The following is a 17,199-nucleotide window of genomic DNA, read 5'->3' as shown; positions in this document are numbered from 1 at the left end:
CCACCCCCTAACCAAAATATTGGCTTAATTTACTCCTTCCTCCTATTGAATTTACCCCCTAAACTGGATTTCCACCCGGTTTCATCCACGTGTACATTGTTTTGATCCATCTCAGTTGACATGGATTGCATGTGCCAAGCCACCAAGCCTAGCCGAGCCACCTGTGCCTGGTCAGCTGCACTCGTCGCCTAAGCCAAGCTACAACGCACTCGACGAGCTCCTCGCTACCCCCTACCCCGATCGACTTGTGTTTCCTTTCCTCCGACAGTTTCCCCTTCGCCCTTCCTTTCTCTGCCGCCGCAATCTGGATGATTGGAACAACGCTTTACTAGGCATCCCATTAATCGGTTGTTGAAGGCGTGAGATTAGGGATTAAATTGGAATGCAATAGATGGAAATTGTGAATTGTGATATGCAGCTATATCATGCTTATTATGCCTTCCGTGATTGTTTTTTTCTCAACACACAGGAAGTCTGAAATAGGCATTTTATATTCATGTTCTCTGCGAAACTGATGACTACCAGTATCCTTCAGGAGAATTTGTTGTCACTTTAGAGAAAAAACCCACATCAGTAGCATTAACTGATTGATCGAAAGCTCTGGTGGTTAGGTTCCAGCAACCAGTAATCTAACATACTAGTGTGTGCTGTATTACTTGAAGTGGCAGAATTGCTTAAACTTTCTCCTTGTTTTCTCCTTGTTTGTCTGTCTTTAAACTGCCTAAAAGTGATAGCATTTTGGGAGTCGAAAGCTGCAATCCTTTTTATTGTTATTTTCCATTTCTATATAGTTTTAGTCCTTGTGTTACTCTAAATGGATGTTTAATGTTACTATGCACACAATGTACATTGATAGTCCTTATTTTTCAGATTTGAATGTTCCCTCTTCAAAGTATTCAGAACAAACAATACTATGCAGAAAAAAAGGTGGCTGAGATTTTTCCAGAGCATGTTCCTGTGTGTTCCTGTTGGGACTCATTTTTGTTAAATTTTTTGTTTGATTATTCAGCATGAATAGAATGCTAAATGATGTACTCTATGGATCGGATCGCTGGGTGTCATTTGTGTTGCCGCAATTGGAAAAAGCTTTATCCTGCATCATTTGTGTTCTTGTGAAATTGACAAGGACGCATGCATTCTCGTGTGAAGCTGCTCACACTTATCATGATAGCATATAAGCCTGGATTTTTCTGAAGGCTTGCAAGTAGATCGGTGTTGCCGTGTCTTTTTATTTTGATTCAAATCGACAACGCAGGCAAAAGCGTTTGACTAGACGAGTAGCAGATACATGCGCGCGTGGAGCAAGAAACCAGGTGTGAGGCTTAGATGGTGGGCGTGCGAGGTTCGGCTCTGCAGTTTGGCTATCGCGAGGGTGGCTGCGTGCGAGGTGCGTCACTGTAACTCAGCTTGCGCCCTCGCGCAAGCTAGTGCGGCGCTCGGAACGGCTCGGCTAGGTGACATGTAGTCCACGTCAAATATGCAAATCATGCCATGTAGGCAAAATCAGGTAGAGATCCGGTTTAGCCGGTATCAATAGGAGGAGGGAGTAAATTAAGTCTGCATTTTGGTCAGGGTGACCTGGATAAATTGAATAGGTGAGTTTTTCCTTAAACATTTCCCCCCGAATCAAGCAGGTTGACTGAAGCGGCTACTCCAAGGGGCTGTTTGGATACGAAGTGCTAAACTTTAACAGTGTCACATCGGATGTTCGGATGCTAATTAAGAGGACTAAACATGAGCTAATTATAAAACTAATTGCAGAACCTTGTGCTAATTCGTGAGACGAATCTATTAAGCATAATTAATCCACCATTAGCAAATGGTTACTGTAGCACCACATTGTCAAATCATGGACTAATTAGACTTAATATATTCGTCTCGCGAATTATACTCCATCTGTGTAATTAATTTTGTAATTAGTTTATGTTTAGTACTTCTATTTAGCATCCAAACATCTGATGTGACAGGTGTTAAATTTTAATAGGGTGTTCCCAAGCACCCCCGAGTTATATCCCTCGAGGCCTCGACCATCTCCAAATTTCTAAACTACTCCAGGAGCTCCAGATCGAAGTCCCCGCAGGCCCGCACCGAACTTTCCACGCCGCTGAGCCAGGCAGAGGCAGCAACCATGGACCGCCGCGGCGAGGCGAGCCACCGGGGCTGGAGCTCCTCCCGCGGCCGAGGCTGGCGAGGACGCGGACGCGGACGAGGCGGCGGCGGCGGAGGCCGCCCCTCCCCACCACCTCCTTCCTCTACCGCCTCCTCCGCGGCGGTCAACCCTGCCCCAGCCTCTACCGTCGACGACGCAGCGCCGATCATGGGCACCTGCCCCGACATGTGCCCAGGTAAATATCCTCCGTTCTCTCGTCCGCGTTAGCCGCCGGTCAGGCGAAGGCGATGGCAACAGCCGGGTTGATGTTCCCGTGGCGCCAACGCGCACCACCTGTTCGATGAAATCGCGCGACTAGAGCGGTCCAGATTGATCGTTCGTGTGGCGCCTGAGCTCATGGTTGCCGTGGTCTCCGTTGCAGCGAGGGAACGAGCGCTGAGGGAGCGGCTGAGGGACCTGGCCGTGCTCGAGCGGGTGGGCGGCGACCCCGCGCGCACGTCTCCTTCCCTCGCCGTCAAGAAGGTGAGCCGTCCCTTTCTTGATTGGCCTTGCGTTTGTTCGTGCCGATGTGTGAGGCTTTTGCTTCCTTGCTGGTCCTTTTGCCTGTATGTGCTTGACTGCTTGTAGTCTTCTCCCAATTCAAATGGCCTGACTAGCTTGGCCCTTCCATGTGGTAGTTAGGTTAGCGCCTGCTCTCTCTGGATTTATGTCGTTGGATGCATACGTTCATGCAACTGTCCATGTACGTTTTCTTACAGGGAGATCGCCGCGTGTGCTGGAACCGGCGAACTCTTTATGTTAGTTGCGATTTGCAAACTATTGTTGCATATGCCACCGATGTCAGCACCTGCCTTCATGTGCATTCTTTTTGTCCAATCATTTCCAGAACAAAACGAAGCTGGGTTGTTATTATTTATGAGGACATGTTGGCCCTACATTTTAGTTAGACCTGCATTTCCTTTTGCTTGGGATTCTCTCCTCTTCTAGAGTTATCGGATTAGAGACAATCCTGTGTTCCTGAATGGCTAGAATGGAAGGTCGCAAGGAATAGGCTTGATAACTTGTTAAAGAATTCCGCTTAACTTAATTTGACATCACATTGGAAGAGAAAGAAAGAAGTTTGTGAGAGTAGATGGTAGTAAATCAGTAGAACCTTTCTATAGCAGCCTAGGAGGCCATCTTTGAAAAAACAGAGCTTTTATCTCCTCAAATGATGATAAAATTATATAATCCCCTGTCCTACATCCTTGCGGTCTTTACTAACTGCTGAAATTATGAACTGTAACTAGCAATATAGACATCGCAAGAGTGAGTTTTTTACCTGTTGATCCAAGTATGAGTTTCCCATGCTGCAATGAGTTGTGAGTCAAATGATGCATGCCACTAATGATGGCTACAAAATCATAAATATTTTTGATGTATTCTACTGTAGTAAAATAGTTCCATTTATGAATCTCATGGTATATCTGATCTATCAACTGAAAAATTTCAGGCAGCCAATTATGCTTTTCTGTTTGTCTGAATGACTGCATGAACTTTGTTTATTTATCAAAGATCGAAATTACCCATGAGTATTCTGTGAATTCCAATCTTCTTTTTCTAACCCCTGGTTTCATGCTAGTTCTGCAGAACTATATCTTCCACATATGTAATGGCATCAGATATACGTCCTCTACCGGTTTTGCGAGAAACAATGGATTATCTTTTGCATTTACTGGATTCTTCAGAGCATCCATTTGAGACAATCCATGATTTCATCTTTGATAGGACAAGGTCTATAAGACAAGACCTCAGTATGCAGAATATAGTGAATGATCAAGCAGTTCAAATATATGAGAATGTGGTATATTCCCATCTTGTGAACTCCCTTTATCTCTTCAACAATGTTTTATAATTCTACATTGTCTTGTTCTTCTTGAAGCTTCAATTTTAACATTGAAATTTCAATAGAGTTTAGTCTGGTGACCCTTGACACTAAGTTTGGGGAGGCCAGATGGCAGTTTCTCTTGATTCAAAAACCATATTTCATTCGGTTTAAGTTATATTTTCTGTACTCTGCAAAACAACCTTAATTTTCTTTTTATTTTCTTGAAGGAATGTTGCTATTCTTTTTTATAATGTTGACCAAATATTCACTCTATGCACATGATATCAGGCAGGATAACTAGATATGCTCAAATGGTTGTTTAGCTTCTCTTTTGTTCTCAATTCGGAATAGAAATTATGTTTTTTTTCTCTGAATTATTGTTTAATGGGTCATAATTTCTGTCAGGCATTTGCTACCAGTTTTAACTCACTTGGTAGCCTTTTTTTTTAAAAAAAAATATTGGCCTTGTTATTTGTTATATTTCTGCATACTTTTTTTTCTCAGCTGGAGCAATATCATTGCTTCCAGTGCAAACTTATATTAAAGTATTTCTCTTTATAGCTTTATCTAATACCTGTCTACTTCCTAGGTAACATTTCATATTAGGTCCCACCAGAGACTTGCTAGGTCTTGCCAGGATTCAGATGCTTCATTGTGTTTCCTAAACATGGAGCAGCTAACAAAATGCTTGCTTTCACTGTTTGATATGTATCACGTAATCCATGAGAGTGATTCCCACAGCAAAAGAGAGGCCGAATATTATTCCTTCTATGTGCTTCTACATTTAGGCTGCAAGATACCCAAAATGGTAAATTCTTTCCCCATTCTTATTGCTTCCATTCCATGTTCAAACTTGTTCTATTTACCTATTGAGGTGATTTGTGCTTTACCTTACTCCATCTAGTAAATACTACATAGCCTGATTTTCTATTTATCTTCAGGTAGATTCACTCTCTTTGTGGTATAGCCGATTAGCTACTCAAGTTAGACAATCGAAGGAAATGATATTTGTGAGAAATTTATTGAGGTAACTTCTATTTGTATTGCTTGCCAATGTGAACCTTCATTTTTTTTGTGCATGCTCCTATTTCTATTCTCATAATTCAGTCCAAAGCTTATGTCATCATTTTGACTTTCCGTCTGTGCATCCAGTTGTATGTTTTAGTCATAAGTATGTAGCTGATTCATAGCTGACTACTTTCATGCTGAACCATGTTCTTTTTAATCTTAGATAATTGTATATGTTTATTGTAGATGCTACCAGCTAGGAAACTTCAAGCGTTTCTTTTGCATGATAGCAGCTGAAGCAACCGATCTTCAGTTGCGCCTTGTAGAACCTTTTCTCAATGAGGTGAGTCCAGATGAGATGGCAAAGGTTGGCATTTTTCGTTGAAGGCATAACCTTATCCTTCTATATTGGTTTCTTAGCCTTTTTTTAACAGGCCTATTTGTTGTCACTAAAATGCCTTTTAAGCCTATATAATACTGAACATATGATTGATTTCGTGGCAAAATGGTTTCAAGTTATTTCGATTGTCAACTATACTTTTAATTCTGTTTTGATCCTTTCATATTAAAAAGTAAAACCATCTGGAGTTTGTCTTTCTGACACTAGTGATGTTTTTCAGTTGTTTTATATCAAAACTAGTACCCTCATGTTAGGAGGGAAAATAAACAATATGATATTCTTTGCCTTGTGCACAAGCTTAAACTATTGCTGATTATTTTGTTTTTGGGCATCAACTTCAAATTTCTACCACGTCGCTGCTGAAGGTCCGAGCTAGAGCCTTAATGTACTTTAACCATAGCGGCTACAAACTCCAACACCACCCTTTGGAACATTTGTCAGGAATCCTGATGATCGAGGTAATCTTACAGTAAGCTAGAACCTATGAATTGCACTGCTGTTGGCCTTTTGGTAATATCTGAATCTTATGTGCAATCATTCAGGAGTTGGAACTAGAAACTCTTTGTGGAATATGTGGACTTGAAATCAGGACAAGCGAAGGTATGAAAGCTTTTGCGCCTAAACAGACAAGCTTCAGCCTACCAACATTCATGCCCCGAAGTAATGGCATTTACATCTCAAGGGAGGTTGAAAGATGAAAAGAGCACTGTAATTCAGGTTCAATAGATTGTGTATCAAGAAATTACTTGTCACGCATGTTATGTATAAAACATTTCTTGAGGTGCCCCAAACAAATACTTACTACTGTTACAAGAAAATGTCTGAATGATACTGTGTACAACTTCTGCTAAGATTTTGAGACTCTTCATGCTACTTGCTTGCCCTTCTAGCTTCACGTGCAGAACGTAAGAGTCTGTACTTTTGGCGTAGCATCGTCAATCTGAGGCTTGAGTCGTGGAGTTTGCCGCATGGGCGGAGATGTCCTTGTCGTTGGAGTGGGATTTTGGTCTGAGCATGAGATGCAATAGTCATAACAGTTTTGGGCCTGTCTTTGGTGATTTAGCTCGTATGAGAACCAACTTGTTTTTCCTTCCCGAAGGGAGGAAACGATTTCCGAGCAACCATGCTTCCTGGCCAATTCCCGGCGTTGAGCCCACACGGTCATCCATCATCCTCTCCCTAGCAGTCATTCGCATCCTGGCCGATCGCCTCGAGCTCCTTGTCGAAAACAAGTCCGGAGTCCGGTTAAAAATGGATTTGGAGTTGCATAGTCGCATTCATCACAATCGTACACCAAACTAAGGCTCTACCGGGTTCGATCTTTCAGAACTGAAATAATCCCAAACCACCACATGGCAAAAAGGGTTTAACCCTGATACTAGCTGACAGATCACGAGTGCATTAGCCTCTTCAACAAACAAAAATTCCACGCAGTCTACTAGGATTCCACACCCTCGACGGGAACCAAAACCACATATAGAGAAGATAGGAAAACTTCATAGTCGAGCAGGATTTCATCGAACTCTGCATGGACCACAACCTAGATGTTCATCTCTGTTTTCAACAAATACTCGAATTCGTCACCATACAGTAGGTAAACTACTCATCATCCTCGGCCTTGGACTTCTTCTTCTTTTTCTTCTTCCCTTCAGTGGCTGTCTTAGGTTCAGCATCCTCTGAAACTTCGCGGCTCTTCTTCTTCTTCTTCTTGGGAGTTTCGTTAACCTCAGCGTCACCATTGGCAGCGCCATTCTCCTGCTCCTGGGTCTCCTCCTCTAGCTTATGCTTCTTTTTCTTCTTCTTCTTCTCGGTTCCAGGCTCAGCTTCGCCATCAGCAGCATTGGAGGGCTTATCCAGGTCCATTGCATCACCATCAGCCTCTGTCTTGGACTTCTTTTTCTTGCTTTTCTTGGCAGATGCATCAGTCTTCTCATTATCTGCATACATTGAAGAACACCGTAAACAACATTGAACGTGGAATGGGTCTGTTCCAGTGGAAATTAAAATTGAAAGTGCTTGCATTTCTGATAGATGTAAGGAATTAGCCTATTACCATCATCATCGATTGAGGTTCCATTGACCATACTGTCGATAGCAGCTTTCATCACATCGAGATTTTTACGAGGCGCAACACCCTTGTCATAGAATTCCAGTCTCTCCTCAACTTGCTCACGCAACTTTTGGCCAAAGACAGAGGTACTTGCCTCTGAAGTCACATATACAGGTGAAAAACAATCAAGAGGAATGTCTTCTGAATGAGAATAATCAGCATGCGAAAGAGTCTTTTAACAGAACTCCCTGAAACTAACCTGAGTAGCAATCAATGCGTGATGCAATCGAGCATTTGTTTGCCAGGTAGCGAGCCATTCTGCCTTTGTTCTTGGTTGTAGCACGGCCAATAAAGGACGAGTGGAATATGAGACCATACTTCGGTGTGTTCCCTCGAGTTTTCAGTGCTCTGGTGGACAATAAAGAGAAGTGTAAGAGGAATATTGTTGTGACTATTTGCCGAAGTTTATTCATATGGGATCAGTTTAAGAGAACTATTTCTAAAGTCAAATTAGAATTACAAAAACACTGGGAAATCATAAAATGTTTCTACAGCAACCTGAAAAGTGCCTTCTCAGCACCAAGTATTTGAAGAGTGGAGGCAGGGCACTTGGCAAGATTTGAAAGACTGCCAGCATGAGAGATTAGGCGAGCTCCAACAACTTCACCAATCAATGATGTTAGATTCGGCGCAATATCATTCATCTTAGTCACAAGATATTCATAAAGGTTTTTACGGTATTCAGACAAATTCATAACCCTCTGGGCAAATTGCTGGACATTAATCAAATCAACTGGTGACAGATCCTGGCCTGAAAACAAACAAGAACAAACAAATCACATGTGAATTTACTATGACCACTATAGTCGAACTAAATCAACAGTGCCATATCGCATTACCCATTGAAGCCTTTGCTGCTTCAACAATTTCTTTAGCCTTGTCCAGATCACCAACTATATCAGCCAAAGCAGGAACATCTTTCTCCGCCAAATCAGATTTGTTCACAATAAATTTAGCAAGCTTGGCATATATGTAGTTGTCATTGACAATCTTGACAAGCTCAGGGAAGTGCCACGAGAACCATTCCCTGCATTTTTTAAGCAAGCAATCAATATACTGCCATACACCCAAAGTACCCTACCAGAGCTGATAACCTCAAACACAAATATGCAATGACTCCAGATTACAGCCTACATAAGACAATCAAGAAACATTACAGAAGAAAAATTAACAGACCTAACTCTCATGGAGAAGGAGTTGATGTCCTTGTCAAGAGTATCCAAAAGAAATATTGCCTGAATCACCATGTTGTCAACACGATTCACATTGAACTTCACCTTGGCCCTGCTGTAGCTATGCCCCAGGCCAAGTTGGGCCTTCTCCAAGTCCGACTCCTACAATCAACCACAGATAAAACTAAAAAATTAAGCACAACCATGCTTCGAGCTTTACCACAAATGTAGGCCTACGATAACCTATCCACACGCCCAGCGGGCAAAGCTTCAATATTTACGCAACTCAAAGCCACAACAAAAGCTTATAATGCATAATATGATATGCGAATATAAGCACCTTGAGCTCCTTAATGAAGCGGTCGAAGTGGAGGCGGACGCCGCGGAGCAGCTCTTGGACGAACTCGTTGCTCTGGCAAGGGATGCCGGTGACCTCTGCGATGTGGGAGCCGACCTTTGGCTCGACGACGCCAAGGCTGTACTTGGCCTTCTTCCCCTCCTTGGGCTTGGGCAGGTTCAGCTCCAGGAAGCTCCTCAGCTCATCGGTCATGATCCCTGCCCAAAAATATGGCCAAACCCCGCGTCAAAACGGACGCGCCTCGCAGCGAGGCTGCGTCATTAGGTGGGGAGAATCGGACCTTCGGAGATGGCGTTGCACTGGTTGAGCGCGTCGACTGCGGAGGAGAAGGGGTTGAAGGCGGTGAGCTTGACGGCCTTGCCGAAGCGGTCGAGGTCCAGGACGGAGGAGCGCACAGCTTCCACGCTCTGGCCGATCTCGTCGATGCCATACGCGTGGAAGAGGCCGTAGCCGGAGGCCGACTCGAACAGCAGGTACAGCGCCATCTCGCCGGCGGATGGCGGCGGCGGCTGCTGCTGGTTGGGGTTTGGGGGCGGCGGAGGGGTTAGGGTTTTAGGAGTACAAGGGAGACATGGTTGGCGCCGGGGGCAGATTTATGGGCTCAGGCTGGGCTCGTGTGGGCCGTCGGATTTACATTTTTCCTTCTCACCCTCCTCTAATTTCTTATTTCTCCATTCGTGGATTAGGTAGTACTGTATTATACTTTGGAGTTTGGATTATGACCTGTTTGGATCGCATAGCTAATGGGTGAAAGTGCTAAAATTTAGCATCTTTATGCATTAGCCCATCGAAACAGGAGGGCTTATGGGATTTAGGCCACCCTCAAAAAGGTGCAAAAATATTAGCTGGTGGGGAAGACCTAATGGATGCTAATAGCCTGTGAAAAGATAAAAAGTAGGAGAGAGAAAGGGAGGAGGTGAGAAGATAAAGGGGTAAAAGTGACATTACATGGACTTTAGCTCTATCTATTAGCCATGCCTCTAAACGGGAGTGCCAATGGGTGGAAGTGAGAAGTTTAGCTGGAGTGCTAATGTGTGGAAGTGCTAAATTTTAAAAGTTTAGCGGAAGTGTTAATGGGTGGAAGTGTTAAATTTTAAATGTGCTAAACTTTAGCAATAACACATACAAACAGGTCTAATGAGGTAGTATTACCAACTTTAAAAGGACATAATAACCACATGCATAGCAACGAAATAACTTTCAAAAGAAAGAATTATAATCGTTCTCGTGCTTGTTTATATATCAATTTTCTTCAATGTTCACCGTATAGTAGGAATCTTTGTGCTATCCTGTCTTGTTCCTAAGTCCTAACTGAGCATCATACCTAGAGCTGAGAATGACCACGCCTCTCAATCTTCTCAACGCCAAAGAAAAACAATGAGATGAAAAAAAAGCCTGGCGAGGTCCGAGGTGGTTTGCATTGAGGAGACATGCAACAATGCAAAGCTGACTGCCAAAAGGCTTGGTTTCATGCGTGGACAGACATGAGAAGCGCGGTGCACATATTCTTTGAAAAAATGACTGGTTGCAAATTAAGCTTATATGAAGAGTACTCTCTCCATTTCAAATGATTTTTCTAAATACATGTATTTTGTTATGAATCTAGATATAATTATAAAAAACTTAAAACAACCTACGTTTTGGAACGAAAGGAGTATTTCTTATAGGATCAGTAGCATCGAAAAATACGCTCGACTTTATGCTATTCTCTCCATCCCAAAAAGAATGCAACTCTCACTTCCTAAGGAGCCAAACAGTTTTAAGTTTGACCAAATTTATACAAAATAGTACTAACATTCACATCTCCAAATAGATCTAGTATGAAAATATATAAAAATATGATTAATCTATTGATATTTATTTTGTACCATAAATGTTAATATTATTTTGTATAAATTTGGTCAAACTTTAAAATTGGTTGGAGGAAGGGAGTACCTCCAAGATAATCCAACTTCGGCACCGAGTCTTCGTTACGTACAAGCACAGGCTAGCCGTCGTGCGAGTAATGGGCCAACAAGTCAACAGTTTGCGTACCTTCTATTCGGCTAGTCCCAGCCCACAAAAGGCCCATCACCTCACGCGCACGTGAGACGCACGCGCCCTCCACCCGCTCCCATCCGTGTCCTCTCAAAACCCTAGCACTCCCTACCTCGTTTCCTCCTCTTTCCCACCGCCTCTCCTACGACTCTTCTCGCCGGTCGCCGCCCCCCTCGCGAACCCACAAGAGAATCAAGAACAAGAGGGAGGGACATGGCGAAGAAGAAGGAGAAGGCGGTGAACGTGTCGGGCAAGCCGCGGCACTCGAACGACGTCAACCGCCCCAATGACAAGAAGGGCGCGGGCGGCGGCGCCGGCGGCGGGGCCCGGTCCGCGGCGACCGTGCGGCGGCTCCAGATGTACAAGACGCGGCCCAAGAGGGACCGCTCCGGGAAGGTGCTCAGAAACGAGTTCCAGTCCAAGGAGCTCCCCAACACCCGCATCGAGCCCGACCGCCGGTGGTTCGGTGAGCAAATCGCCCCAAGCCCATCCCGACCCTCTCTGTGCCTATATGCTTTCAATTGGCCTCAGCTGGTGCATCAGTTAAGCTGTCAAATGCTGCCTTGTGGCTCCAGGATGAATTGCTGCGCTGTAGCAATCGTTGCTTGTTCTGATGTTTGCCACACGTGTTATATGTCCATTGATGGATGCTGATTGCTTGTACCTATCTTGTGCTGATCTGGTTCTTGGTAATTGCAGGCAATACCCGGGTTGTGGGCCAGCCACAGCTTGCATTGTTTCGGGAGGAACTCCAGAATCATCTTTCTGACAACTTCAGTGTCATCCTGAAAGAGCGGAAGCTGCCTCTATCACTACTGCAGGATCATCAAAAGGTGCTACTCTTGCGTATATCATTATCATCAGTCATGATGGTCATCAGCCTGTTGAAATGTTGGTGAAAGGGGCAAAACAATAGCATGCATGTGACTTTTTGATGCAACTGGTATCAATATTGTTCCCCTTTCTAGTTGGTTGATGAAGTGTTGTCTCGGTTGGATATTTAATAATAAGGAAACATGACAGCCTTTTATTCTACCCACTATAAATTACCCTACTTTATTGAGAGTTGTTCTTATGTAAGTTTGCTTGTCTCGATGCAGCAAGCGAGAGCCCATTTGCTTGATGTTGAGCCTTTTGAGCATGCTTTTGGGCCAAAGGGCAAGAGGAAACGCCCGAAACTAACTGCTCTTGACTATGAATCTTTGCTGAAGAAAGCTGATGATTCTCAAGGTGAGTCATGTCTGTTGATGATTTAGTTTTGTTGCTTCTGAATAATTAGAATTCGAAAGTGGTGTATGTCACTTTAGAATAGGGCAATTTGATTTGTCCCGTTTAACCTTTTAAGTTGACTCCACTATTGTTGGTCACCAATGCTGTCAGTTATTGATGTTCTGTAATTGCGAGTAGAACATGCAATTTTTAAGCCAGTTGGATAGTGAACATGGTCATTTTTCGCACAGCCTTGTTTGGTGTCTTTCTGTTTTGTTTGCATGAACATGCTTGTTGTTTTATCTTCCTTCAGATGCATTTGAGCAAAAATATGCTTCCTCAAAGTTGCCAAGGGAGGAAGAAGAAGATGGCTTACGGGATCTAGTGAGGCATACAATGTTTGAGAAGGGTCAGAGCAAAAGAATCTGGGGTGAACTCTACAAAGTTATTGATTCTTCAGATGTTGTTGTGCAGGTTAGTACACAGCCTTGTATCCGTCAATGTGAAAATTACTTTGTGAACTCAACCAAAGGTTTCATAAGTATATATATATTTTTTTATCCTGCAGGTGTTGGATGCTAGGGATCCAATGGGCACTCGATGCTACCATCTAGAGAAACATCTAAAGGAGAATTGCAAACACAAACACTTAGTTTTCTTACTAAACAAGGTATCAATTTAAGCGCTGCAGCTTATCCTTGTACAAAAGCTTTGTCACTTTCCTGTTTGATATCTGATGGCATATTGATTATTTGTTCTATTTTTCATTTAGTGTGATCTAATCCCTGCTTGGGCTACAAAAGGATGGTTAAGGACCCTGTCAAAGAACTATCCCACCCTAGCATTCCATGCTAGCATCAACAAGTCATTTGGCAAAGTAAGTTTGCATTTTGGAGTATCTTTTTCAGTGTAACATCTCTGTTCTATTATCTAATGACCCTTTCTGAACACGACCAGGGATCTCTTTTGTCAGTATTGAGGCAGTTTGCTCGTTTGAAGAATGACAAACAAGCTATATCTGTTGGATTTGTTGGGTACCCCAATGTTGGGAAGTCATCAGTTATTAACACACTACGGTCGAAGAGTGTAATTCTCTCCTCTCCATGCTTTCAAGATGTCATTCTGGTCATCGTTTTAGGTTATTCTGAGGATTGGATTATGCCTGCAGGTTTGCAAGGTCGCGCCCATTCCTGGAGAGACAAAAGTGTGGCAGTACATCACTCTCACTAAAAAGATCTTTTTGATCGATTGTCCTGGCGTTGTGTATCAAAATAATGATTCAGAAACTGATATAGTTTTAAAGGGTGTGGTATGTATCTCAGCTCTCTGCACATTTAATCTTTTTTAGTTGGATTGGTCAAAAAAAATTATTTCAAGCATCTAGTGTCCCCCTAGTTGCTATTGTGCATAGAACAGATATCTAAGGTCCCCAACAGTAACTTGTCAGTTAGATCCACATCTGATTTTTTTTTTCTTTGCACACGTGGCGAAGTGAATAAATGAAGAGAGATAAAAGCTAGCTACTGCTCATTAGTAGTCAGTCCATAACGCAATTTCAATACCCATGCAGCATTTAACCACCCATTGAATTCATGGTAGTTTATAGAACGTGTTATAGCTAGACCATTGGATAACTATGCTAAATGATGTGCACATAACTAGCAAGCTATCTTCACATAGGAGACGGTGTTTTAGTTCAACATGATGCGGTACTCTACACTTTTTAAGGAGAATAGTGTTGATATGTCCTATTGAATATTCTCGTATTTGTTCTGATGTCAACCATCTTAGAAACACTAGTTTTTCTTATCATCCCTTCATCAATACATGTATTCTTTCTAATTTATGTAATTATCACAAGGTACGAGTGACAAATTTGGCGGATGCTGCTGAGCACATTGGTGAAGTTCTGAGGCGTGTTAAAAAAGAGCATCTGCAAAGAGCGTACAAAATTCAAGATTGGTATGTTGCATCTTTCATGTTGATAGGAACACACCGTGCATTATTTATATACTCCCTGATGAGCTGATGCATATATACTAACAGCCTTTTCAGCATATTCCTATGTATAGACACTGATCTTTAGAGTTTGATACAATTAAACCCATGGCACGGTCTTAGGCTGAATTTATCTGTTCTCTGCAGGGCTGATGATAACGATTTTCTTGTCCAGCTGTGCAGGACTACTGGAAAACTTCTCAAGGTATTGCATGTGCTGAGTCTTGCTATATTTCTACCAAGTGTTTCTCCCAGCTAATTTGTAGGGAAACTATATATACCTGCTTATTACAGTTTCCTATAGTACTCCTGTGTTAGACATGGTGTGATTTATTTGACAATTCACCTAGTAATGATATTGTTTACCCTAATGATTATGCTTTTGGTTCTCAGGGTGGGGAGCCTGACCTGACAACGGTAGCCAAGATGGTTCTTCATGACTGGCAGAGGGGTAAAATTCCCTTTTTTGTACCCCCTCCTCAACAGAGTGACGATGGTGCATCTGAAGGTGCCGAGCCTGTTGAGAAAACTGAAGAGGACGGAGTAAGCAGCGATAGGACTGCTGCTGCCATGAAAGCCATTGCAGGAATAATTTCATCGCAGCAGAACATGAATGTACCCTGCCATAAGGAACATGATGGAGATAATGAAGACAGCGAAAGTGAAGATAATGAAGACAACGAAGTTCCTGAGCAATCAGAGTAATCTTGGGTACAGATATGGACTAAAGTTGATATGTCAGGGCTCAGGAGTGTGTAGCTACTTAACCTCATTATCACTGTAGTGCCAGAAAAAGGATTCATGTTGGTTCAGCTGCTACAAAGATGGTGATTTGCTTAGCGATTCGTCTCCTTTTTTGTAACTTTATTATCGTACCTAAATCTTGTAATAGGGCAAGTAGAGCAGTTTGCTAGCCTACCTCGTTGGATCGCAATGTTTATCTGTACAACAATTACAGTTACATATCTTACTTCAAAAAATCGAGTCAGGTCATCCTTATTTTTTTTATACTACCGCTTTCTATTCTGAACTTACTGTTTTTGGCGACTTCGTGAATTGCTACGTACTTGCATCCTTGTTTGGTAGGGCGTTGGCTTCTTCCAAATCGTCTTGTGTTGTGACTTCTTAGTGGAGAAGGCTTCACAGTGGCAACACACGATTATAGGTTAGGCTGGTGAAAGGGTTTAAGGTAGTGTTTGGATATGAGGTGCTAAATTTTTTAAGAGGGTGTTTGGATACGAGGTGCTAAAACTTTAGTAGGGTCATATCGGATGTTAATTAGGAGGATTAAATATGATCTAATTACAAAACTAATTGCATAGATGGAGTTTAATTTGCGAGACGAATATATTAAGGCTAATTAATCCATCATTACAAATGGTTACTTTAGCACCACATTGTTCAAATCATGGACTATTAGACTTAATAGATTCCTCTCGCGAATTAGACTCCATCTGTGCAATTAGTTTTGTAATTAGATTATGTTTAATACTCCTAATTAGTATCCAAACATCCAATGTGACATGTGCTAAAGTTTAGCAGGGGTATCCAAACATCCCCTAAGTAACATCTAGCATGTTCGAGTTTGACTCAAAGCCTTTTTGATAGGTGCTGCGACTCCGGCTTATCCTACGGGGTCTGTCCACATCTACACCTGGAGCTCTAGATGAGTCGGAGCTATTTTGTATCGAGAAGCTGGATTTCATTTGTACCTTTTTAAAAAATAAAATATTTATGTTCCTTTGCTAGCTTTATTGATTTGGTTTCTAAACTTCTGCTAGTAAATAAGAAAACTTTAATCTAATAGTTGAAACAAATAGTTTTCATGAAGATGCAACTCAAACTCAAACGTATATGCATGCTTAAAACATTCGATTCACGTATATACATACTTAAAACATTCGAACATTTATTTGGATTCATTAATGCTACGAACCAGTATTCACCCAATTAGCTTAAATCTAAAGATACCTATAAACATTTATCTAAATTCAAATCAGATGGATTATGATAAAAAAAAAGGTGTATAAGTATGAAAGTCAAGCATTTTGAAATATAGAATTCATGGTCTTAAAAGAAAATAATACTACTCGCTCCATTTCAAACTGTAGTTTGTTTTGACTTTTCTAGGTTTATAGATGTTTGTATACATCTAGACATATACTATATTATATTTAAGTGCATAGAAAAAACTATACACTTAGAAAAGCTAAAACAATATACAATTTGGGCATGAAAAGAACAACTCCACAACCAAGCATTTTGAAAGTGGGATTGTGATAAAAAAAAAGTTGGATCGATAGGACTTGTATAAGTAGTGAAACCAATACATATATTAAAATATCTCCATTAGTTTTCAATAAACCTTTCCCAACAACTAGATAATTGGGATATCCCAATATCTCTTTAATAATTATTTAGAAAGTATAACTTCATCCTTATCCAACCACCTTATTGGAAGAGTCATACCTCGCACTCTATTTGAGGTGAGTTGATTTGGATTATTGGTTTATACCAATAATTATTGGAAAAGGTGAAAGAGTAAAATGCATAGCTGGTTCTTAAACTTGCCGGCTAGGTCAATTAGGTCCCCATACACTCAAAATACATATTAGCTCCCAAATTGGACTTGGGTGTCATTTAGATCCCCGTACTCTCTCAAATTGCAGATCTCACTCCTAAACTTTGCTTCGGGTACCATTTAGATCCCTAAACTCTTGAAATGTTGTGCCATCCCACTAACATGGTATGTAGTTGATAAGATCAAATTTTATTTGTTTTATTGCCCCTTCATCTTCTCCCAATATTCGTACAATAACTTGTCTTATAAACCCTTGATTTTAGAGCATGCCTGTCATGCGCACCTAACAAGTTAAGATATTACCTCTAAAGTAAGAAATCATCAATCTTTTGGATTGAGCACATCAATA

At 41.8% G+C, this 17,199-nt stretch overlaps 3 protein-coding genes across 3 annotated transcripts; 2 read left to right on the top strand and 1 right to left on the bottom strand.

The window, feature by feature from the left end:
* The first annotated feature begins 2,051 nt into the window (after window positions 1-2,051).
* LOC117836407 (SAC3 family protein C) lies at window positions 2,052-6,258 on the top strand. The gene is made up of 8 exons (XM_034715821.2): window positions 2,052-2,345; window positions 2,532-2,632; window positions 3,732-3,953; window positions 4,567-4,785; window positions 4,919-5,004; window positions 5,232-5,328; window positions 5,751-5,843; window positions 5,928-6,258. Exons 1-8 carry the CDS (start codon window positions 2,129-2,131, stop codon window positions 6,081-6,083), a joined length of 1,191 nt encoding a protein of 396 aa, XP_034571712.1. The 5' UTR covers window positions 2,052-2,128; the 3' UTR covers window positions 6,084-6,258.
* Window positions 6,259-6,738: 480 nt separating this feature from the next.
* Window positions 6,739-9,592, bottom strand: LOC117836405 (nucleolar protein 56). The gene is made up of 8 exons (XM_034715818.2): window positions 9,306-9,592; window positions 9,008-9,222; window positions 8,672-8,829; window positions 8,335-8,522; window positions 7,994-8,246; window positions 7,695-7,843; window positions 7,439-7,591; window positions 6,739-7,322 (listed from the first exon to the last, which is right to left on the bottom strand). Exons 1-8 carry the CDS (start codon window positions 9,508-9,510, stop codon window positions 6,985-6,987), a joined length of 1,659 nt encoding a protein of 552 aa, XP_034571709.1. The 5' UTR covers window positions 9,511-9,592; the 3' UTR covers window positions 6,739-6,984.
* A 1,580-nt stretch (window positions 9,593-11,172) lies between these two features.
* On the top strand, window positions 11,173-15,277 carry LOC117836406 (nuclear/nucleolar GTPase 2). The gene is made up of 11 exons (XM_034715819.2): window positions 11,173-11,528; window positions 11,762-11,895; window positions 12,163-12,292; window positions 12,585-12,745; window positions 12,840-12,941; window positions 13,044-13,148; window positions 13,229-13,357; window positions 13,440-13,580; window positions 14,133-14,233; window positions 14,417-14,474; window positions 14,663-15,277. The coding sequence occupies exons 1-11, from the start codon at window positions 11,276-11,278 to the stop codon at window positions 14,972-14,974; spliced, it is 1,626 nt and encodes a 541-aa protein (XP_034571710.1). The 5' UTR covers window positions 11,173-11,275; the 3' UTR covers window positions 14,975-15,277.
* The last annotated feature ends 1,922 nt before the right edge of the window (window positions 15,278-17,199 follow it).

The sequence above is a fragment of the Setaria viridis genome, chromosome 9 (genome assembly GCF_005286985.2).
Source record: "Setaria viridis chromosome 9, Setaria_viridis_v4.0, whole genome shotgun sequence".
Classification (NCBI taxonomy): Eukaryota; Viridiplantae; Streptophyta; class Magnoliopsida; order Poales; family Poaceae; genus Setaria; species Setaria viridis.
The sequence above is the reverse complement of the archived record's forward strand: the minus strand, read 5'-3'. Positions and strand labels throughout refer to the sequence as shown.

What these genes read in the sequence shown, in the direction of transcription:
- LOC117836407 (XM_034715821.2), top strand. Translation starts at nt 2,129, where the DNA reads ATGGACCGCCGCGGCGAGGCGAGCCACCGGGGCTGGAGCTCCTCCCGC. An exon ending in CTGCCCCGACATGTGCCCAG is followed by an intron (nt 2,346 to 2,531) that starts GTAAATATCCTC and finishes TCTCCGTTGCAG; the next exon opens with CGAGGGAACGAGCGCTGAGG. An exon ending in GCTGCAAGATACCCAAAATG is followed by an intron (nt 4,786 to 4,918) that starts GTAAATTCTTTC and finishes ATTTATCTTCAG; the next exon opens with GTAGATTCACTCTCTTTGTG.
- LOC117836405 (XM_034715818.2), bottom strand. Translation starts at nt 9,510, where the DNA reads ATGGCGCTGTACCTGCTGTTCGAGTCGGCCTCCGGCTACGGCCTCTTC. An exon ending in GTGCAACGCCATCTCCGAAG is followed by an intron (nt 9,223 to 9,305) that starts GTCCGATTCTCC and finishes ATTTTTGGGCAG; the next exon opens with GGATCATGACCGATGAGCTG. An exon ending in GCTTCATTAAGGAGCTCAAG is followed by an intron (nt 8,830 to 9,007) that starts GTGCTTATATTC and finishes GGTTGATTGTAG; the next exon opens with GAGTCGGACTTGGAGAAGGC.
- LOC117836406 (XM_034715819.2), top strand. Translation starts at nt 11,276, where the DNA reads ATGGCGAAGAAGAAGGAGAAGGCGGTGAACGTGTCGGGCAAGCCGCGG. An exon ending in TACTGCAGGATCATCAAAAG is followed by an intron (nt 11,896 to 12,162) that starts GTGCTACTCTTG and finishes GTCTCGATGCAG; the next exon opens with CAAGCGAGAGCCCATTTGCT. An exon ending in ATATAGTTTTAAAGGGTGTG is followed by an intron (nt 13,581 to 14,132) that starts GTATGTATCTCA and finishes AATTATCACAAG; the next exon opens with GTACGAGTGACAAATTTGGC.